Genomic DNA, 7,784 nt, shown 5'->3' on the forward strand with positions numbered 1-7,784 from the left:
ACATTGACTTGATAGCTTTAGTTACTAGTTACTTTGCTGATTTATCTTATTAATACAAATAGAAATTGACTCATAAGACATTGTAGGTGAAGCTGCTACGGGCCAATACTTCCCAAATACCTTGAGTACTTTGAATGTATTTTAATGCTAAGACTTTTGTACTTAAGTAAAATTTAACTTTAACTTGTACTTTTACTCTGCAGTATTGCTACTTACGTAACAGATCTAAATACTTCTTCCCCCGCTGTACTCAAGTTAAGGAGGCTTCATGGACTTTCCCTCAAAATTTTACAAGTGAATCTTCTTGGTCACTTTCCTCCACCCCTGCTGTCATCATTAAAATGTTTTCATAATACTGTGCTGCATAAAATGACGACAGATTACGGTGTTGAGCAACCAGCTGCCGACCAGCTCATGCCGCCGCCACCACAGAGTCATTTATGGTGGAAATTTTCCCTCTTTTGCAACCATTCCCTCTGCCCATATTGTGCCAGCAGTCAGCAGTCAGCACTATGACATTACAGTGCGCAAAGGCAAAGACATGCTGGCTCCAAGCATCGACCATGAGTCAGATCATGGCAGTCTGAAGGTGAGTGACAGTACTGTCTTACAGCTGCGTTACACAGACCTCGTAAACATGAGCTGAATTGTAACAGAGGCTGTGAGACTGATCGTCGGTGATTAAAGAAAACCTCAAAGTTCGCCGTGAGACAGATCCTGTTACAGATTACTGTTTCCACTTCAAAAGATTTTGTGGGGTTTCATGCGTAAAAACTAAGTTACTTTTCAGATTATGCTTTTATGCAGAAATCCTATACGTTTTTAATGTATGAAAGGTATAACATGATATATTGTTGAAGAATAACTACAGTAGTATTACAATTTGCTCCACCTCCACCCGCTACATCAGTCATCCATGCAGTAATAATACATCAGGGCTAATACTTTGACACTTTGACTTACTTTGAGTTCATTTTTTGCTACTACTTCGAACGTAGGACTTGTAACAGAGTATTTCTGCAGTGTTGTAACGCTGCTTTTGCTGTGTGTGCGTGGTTGTTCTGCCCATGTATCGCCTCGGGTGACGTGTTTTGGCGTGCTGAGGTGCTCCACTCTTCAGCCTTGGATTCACGGAATCATAAACGGCATATTCCGTCTCCCTAGGCTAACCTGTCATCGTCCTGTGGGTGTGTGGGTGGAGGCAACGCATAAAAAGCCTTTCCCTTTCAGCTCACTCTCACTTTTTCTAGCGGCTTTACGCGCGCACCGTCCTCTGAGCTCTCCTTCCATTTCATACCGCCTCAGTCTGGATATTTCACCCGAACCATGGCAGTCATGATAAGAAATGAAGTTTTCTCCTGTTTCGTTTTCTACGCCGTGCTTCTGATCATGAAAATGTACATAATCGCGATAATAACGGGCCAAGTGAGGCTGCGTAAAAAGGTGAGTGGACCCCAGAGCAGGGATTGGAGAAATCTCATTTTGCAACTCAACTTTTGACTGATGCCAAGTTTTCTCTTGTTCCCTGAAAGGCTTTTGCCAACCCCGAGGACGCGCTGAGACATGGAGGTCTGCAGTTTCACAGAGAGGATCCGTATGTGGAGAGATGCCGGAGGTAAGCGAGTGCAAAGTTTGCCACAACGCGCTTTCATTTGGAAAAAACAAACAAACAAACAAACAAACAAACAAACAAACAAACAAACAAACAAACAAACAAACTAATTTATGTCTTTTGTTAGAACAGAGAGTACAATCACCAACAGTCACTTTTTAAGTCTCGTATCCACTGTTACCGAAGCAAAGAGTGGTGAAGTATTCAGAACCTGTGCTTAAGTAAAAGTACTAATACCACACTGTACTTCAAAAACACTCCGTTCCAAGTAAAAGTCACTGCACTGAAAATGTTACTTAAGTGTACATCAGGAAAATATAATTAAAGTATTGAACACACTCAATGCAGAAAAATGTCCAGTGGGTGTTTTACATGTTATATCATTAGATTGTTATTTCTAATACCTTCATGCAAAAGCAGGATTTTATTTAGGTTGTAGAAGTACTGCATTGTAAATATCACTCAAGTAAATCTACACCAGCAAAATTTACTTGTAAGTATAAAATCAATGCAGGTAAATGGCCTGTGTTCTACTCTTAATGTTTATGGTGCATTTCACCAGTACTAGAACAAGTTTAAATATTTTATATACTGTTAAAAATGCATCGTACTTTATAAGCTCATATTTAAAATCTTGATTTGTAAAGGAACTATAGCTTTCAGGTAAATTGTAGATTAAAAAGTACTACAGTATATCTGCCTCTGAACTGCCTCTGAAATACTCAAGTATTTTAAATTTGTACTTAAGCGCAGTCCTTGAGTAAATGTACTTCCTTCCTATGTCATACACACCTCTTGAGCTCCAGCTCCTACATGAGGATGCTGCTGTTCTGATTATTGTTGAGTCAGTGTGATGAGGAACAGGTCAGAGGTTAAAGAGTGATTTCAGGAGCCTCTGGAGTTTGCATGTACCAAAGTTAAAGAAAAGCAACACGGCTGGCTAATCTCGCTGTCATACATATTTCCTGCAAATGTTGATTTCGCAATATTGATTTCAGAAGAGATTTTTGTCGTTCTTCCAGTGAAAGTTTTGCGTTGACATGTGGCGCGTCAGTGAGATCATGTGATTTCCTCTATTGATTTCAACATTTGGCAGCCTGTAGGAGCTGCTTTGTTTTCACTTGTCTGCAAATGATCTGTGACACCAACGAGGAGCACGCATGTTTTTCTACCAGGAAAAACTTTTGCTTCTGTTTCGCCCGTCTGTCCGTCTGTCTGCCTTGGACCATCTGTTGTGACGGGAAAACGAGTGTGCATTGGCAGACACGCACGAATCCTGATATTTTTTCATTGTTATGCTCACATAGCTTGCAAGCCTGACTGTCTGTTTGACGTGCTCTTTGTTAACTGGGCACGTTTTTTTAGAATAATATTGTTAAAACGTTGAACCCGGTGGGTGGAGAGGAAGCGGGGAAACAGTGGGGCTGATAAGTTTTCTGACCGGGCCGACTGCCAAGAGGAGAAAGTCACGTTTGACGTCTGCTGTTCTGTGGTGCACGGTGGTGGACTGTAACTAAATACATTTACTCAAGTACTATACTTAAGTACAAATTTGAAGTACTTTAGTCTTTTCTTTAAATGCCACGTTCCACTTCTTCTCTACAGTTCAGAGGGAAACGTTGTACTTTTTACCTCACTGCAATTATTTCACAGTTTTATACTTTCCAAATTCAGATTTTTACATATGAAGTGTCTATAGAGTTTATAAACTATGTTTTTTTTTTGATATGTAAGTACACTGGAACTCTAGTCTATTAGTCAAGATAAGATAAGATAAAACTTTATTGATCCCACGCCAGGGAAATTTTGCAAGAATAAAAAGGAGACAAAATAAAATTATACATATATATGTACATTATACACAAAAGGAGTATAAAAATAATATTGCCTGATTTGATATTTTACTGGTTGGACAAAGCAAGCATTGTGAAGGTGTCACTTTTTGCCATATTTTCAACTATTTTCAGAATTTTTAGAAACCGAAACAAGCGATCGTTTCATGGAGAAAATAATCACAAGATAAATCCATAATGAAAAATAATCAAAACCGCTCCACCTCAACCAACTACGACATTAAAATCCTGTTTTTATATCAATACATGGGTCATAACGGTCACGGGGGACATTTTCCTGACACACTTTCACTTGTGTAACATTTTTAATGCAGGACTTTTACTTGTAATGGTGTATTTTTACAGTGTGGCGTGAGTGACTGAAGGACTGGAAATAAAGGAAGTGACGGAAATGAACACTCCCTCCACCACGGGTGGTGCATCGTCATGTCTTAGCCAGGCTGAACTAAACTGATGTGTCACCATACTGACGACTTAAAGAATCCACAGTGTTACATAAACAGGGATTTGTCCCCGTCCAGACACTGACTCTGGAGGAAAGTTGCAGAGGAAACGGTGACAGAATTTGAACGAGTCAGTAGAATAAGTGTGAAATATGCTACGCTACGTCATCGCTTCACTGCTTCCTTGGCAGCTGAGTCACGACATTACAAGGAATTAAAAACAGATTTTTGACTGGAACGCCTTTTCTCTACAGAGCTCATAGAAACGACTTGGAGAACATCCTCCCCTTCCTCTTCCTGGGCGCTGTCTACTCCATGACTGGACCTTCACTGGCTGTGGCCCGCCTGCACTTCGTGGTCTTCCTCGTGGCTCGTGTGCTGCACAGCGTGGCCTACCTGCTGGCCCTGCGAGCGCCGACCCGCTCTCTGGCCTACGTCGTCGCACAGGTCCCTTGCGTCTCCATGGCTGTGCAGATCCTGATGGCAGTCGCAGGTTATGCCTGAATATCCACAAGTGGTGGACCTGAGTGAGAAAAAGCAGCAGGAGGAGGAAAACCTGAGAGGCCTCCCAGGAGAGCGCGCATAAAGGACGAGGATGGCAATGACAGTGCAATACGAGGTGTGTGATCACACCACAGCTGGGTTTTGTGAGATTTTGTCAGTATTTTAATTGTTTAATTTACAACTTGGAACTGTGAGAATGTCTTTAAAAGGTATCTGAAGTTGACATCTTGTACTGTATTTAAAATGAAAGTGAAGGTTGTTGCTCGTTTTTGTCTTTTTAACCAGGTTTTGTTGAAATCCCACTGACGTTCAGTTGTACACATTTACTTTCAGCCGCTCTGGAACATTTTCCAGCTCTGCACTGTGTGTTCAGCCCTGAGCCCTTTTGTGTTTATGCACAACACAAACCATCGTTCACGCTTATCCTCCGTGGTTTCATCTGTCGCCTGCGTGGGTTTTCCATGTCGTGTTCACATTTGTTTGTCAACTACGTTCAAGAAAACCATAACGAACACTGCTGACATGTTGAAAGATGTAAACGCACTCAGTGAAACGCAGCCTGATGCTTTCACTGTGTGAGTGACGCTGTTTCCTCGGGAACTGGGACGCTGTGTGAAACGTAAATAAAAACAGAATTAAGTCACTTACGAATGAACTGTGTTGACCAACAACGGTTTAAGAAAGTGTTCTTGAGCCCATGTAGTAACATCCTTTACGCAATCGTGTTCACAAAGTGGTGAACCTCGCTCCACTTCCTTCATCCTCGCTTGTGAACGACTGAGCCTTTCCAGGATGCTCCTTTCATACCCGATCATGATACTATCACCTGTTACCAGTGAACCTGTTCACCTGTGGAATGGTAATGAATTCCACAGTTTTCCCAATCTTTAGCTGGTCCTGACCCAAACTTATTTGAAACATGTTGATATTAAAATATAGATAAATATTTAAATATATTGTCTCTGTACTGTTTCAGTTGAGTAAAAAGGATGTTTTACACAGCGTCCCCAAAGAATCGGGGTTGCAGAAGAAAGGAGTCTTAAAGCTGAGTGTGAGTTGAGAATGAATCATGCAACAACCTGCAGAGAAAGCAAGAACGACAAAAAAAAGTGTGATGTGATGTGTAATATTTCAATTGTACCTGTGAAGACGTATTTCAAGGCTGTTTTTAAAATATTGTAATATAATTTATTATTCCATTTAATGTAAGCAGTGATGTTTTTGAATCCCTTGACCCATTTTTTGTAGACAATAAAACAATTCATACATGCAACCGAGTTTGCTTGAGCGTGTGTTAATTCGGTGGTTTACTCATTCATTCTTTCGTCTTTTAGCAGAGGCATCATTCACTTTGCCTGGTCGTGCAGAGACATTTCGTTCTGCTGTTGTGTGGACAGGGCCCCACTCTGTGTGTGCGTTTGTGTGTGAGAGTGAGATGATCCAGAAGTCCGCGGCAAAGCTCCAGCATTCCTCCACCTGTTATGTAAGACCTTTGGCTTGTGCTGCGTTCGCTGGCGTATCCAGAGGGGCCCGCAGGGTGCTGGGAAGCCATATAGGCGTTTACCGAGCGTGGTGTTTTCATACTGAGCATGATTACAGTATGGGTGGCCCGTGTGTCAACCTGCGCAAATCACCTGTTGCCTTATGAGTTCACCTTTGGCTTGGTTGCACCTCACTCCTGTGTGAGCATTTCCCAGCACGAAGATGATAAATTGCCAGTGATCCAATTTCCAGTGATTTTCCTAGCAGCGATGACTAAACTTGAAATTACAGTGTTTTGCGATTATGGTGTTTTTTTTTCCTCAAAGGAAATGTGAGAAATCCTGAGAAGGTGGGAGGTTTGGAAAAGCCTAATCCTTTGCTTTGAGTGAATAACAATACATATCATCTGGGTGAAATTTAAAGCTAACAACGCTGGGGATACAGGGGTGTGTCTATATCCTGTGTATGTGTCAGCGGTGTGGTCGTCTCAACATGCCTTTACCTTCAGGGTAACAGGAAACGAGACACATGTTCTCTTTCCTATACTCCTCACGTTTCCTCTCTTTGCCATTAACTCTCATTTTCAGCCAGTGAACTCACCGGGTGAACAAGCCGCAAGGCCTGACTCACACAAAAATCACAGACCACAGAGTAGCTAGTAAAGTATGGCTGCAGAAATGTTTTCCTTCTCTTTGTTTTTTCATGCCAGATGACGTGAGAAGTCCTACAAACGCTCTGTTTTCACTGCCTCGGGCCAGGCCTCTTCAGGAGTTTATGTTGTGATAGGACGGTCTGTTGCTCAGCGGGTGTAGGCTCGCCTCCTTCAACAAAGAAAGAGCGGAGGGTGAGAGGTCCTTCAACAGGCAAGAAACTAAGCAAAAAGCTTTTTTTGTGATTTAAGCGAAGTGCAGTCACATCACTATTCATCCCCACCTTGTGGCCACAATCAGCACTAATCAACAACTGTGTGGTTGGGGTTGAGATCCGTTGCCTTCATCTTCCACAATGTGCTGTATTTTGTAAGAATACCACATGTTTTATTTGTGTAAACTTCTGATCTGAAAAGTAACTCATAAGCATGGCTGCAAAATAAATGTAGTGGAGTGAAAAGTATAATATTTTCCTCTGAAATGTTTTTGTGTACAAGTATAACATGGGAGAAAATGGAAATATTCAAGTAAAATACACGTACTTCAACATCGCACCGTACTTTAGCATGTAGCTCCTTCAACTGCTGATAATTAACAATTACATGGTCAATATTCACCTTTTGTGAGAACAAATTCGCCTCCTGCACGATGACCCCTGAACTCCTCATTAGCCTATATGGCAGCACAAGTGGTACCTAGAGAGACGTTTTAATTTCCAGTTTTGCTTTTGTATAATTACAGTAAATACCACAGAGGCAGATGCACTTTGATCTGGTAGAAATGAAGATGGCATTGTGTGTGCGTCTATCTGTCAAGAGTCATGTCACCATATCATTAACAGCTCAAAGTGATGAAAGCTTTGAGAAATTTGAAAGAGCTGTTGAAACTGACACGGCACCGCAAAAATGCCCTGAAAATATTCTAGATATGACCTTCATTCTGGTGGCCGTGCAGTAAGTGATTTTCATGATACATGATAATAGGTGTGTTTTCAAACTTCATTCATAGGAAGCAGCATGGACACAGATGACACAGCGCTGACATTGTACAGTATTTTCTGCTCCAAAGCCAGTAAAAGCTCAGACTGAACAGTAGGAACCTATTTTCCAGCCTGCTCCTCAGAAGATCCATCATCACCACAAGCCTAAGTACATATAAACTGTCACCACACCTACACACACTCACATAACTACAGGTAGAGAGAGAGAGAAGGAGCAACACTGATTTCATCCTGCCACTT

General features: G+C 41.6%; 1 protein-coding gene across 1 annotated transcript; it reads left to right on the top strand.

Annotated features, from left to right (window-relative positions):
* The first annotated feature begins 1,209 nt into the window (after window positions 1-1,209).
* Window positions 1,210-5,683, top strand: ptges (prostaglandin E synthase). The gene is made up of 3 exons (XM_076757399.1): window positions 1,210-1,443; window positions 1,533-1,615; window positions 4,163-5,683. The coding sequence occupies exons 1-3, from the start codon at window positions 1,327-1,329 to the stop codon at window positions 4,410-4,412; spliced, it is 450 nt and encodes a 149-aa protein (XP_076613514.1). The 5' UTR covers window positions 1,210-1,326; the 3' UTR covers window positions 4,413-5,683.
* Window positions 5,684-7,784: the final 2,101 nt, after the last annotated feature.

The sequence above is a fragment of the Chaetodon auriga genome, chromosome 19 (genome assembly GCF_051107435.1).
Source record: "Chaetodon auriga isolate fChaAug3 chromosome 19, fChaAug3.hap1, whole genome shotgun sequence".
NCBI lineage: Eukaryota > Metazoa > Chordata > Actinopteri > Chaetodontiformes > Chaetodontidae > Chaetodon > Chaetodon auriga.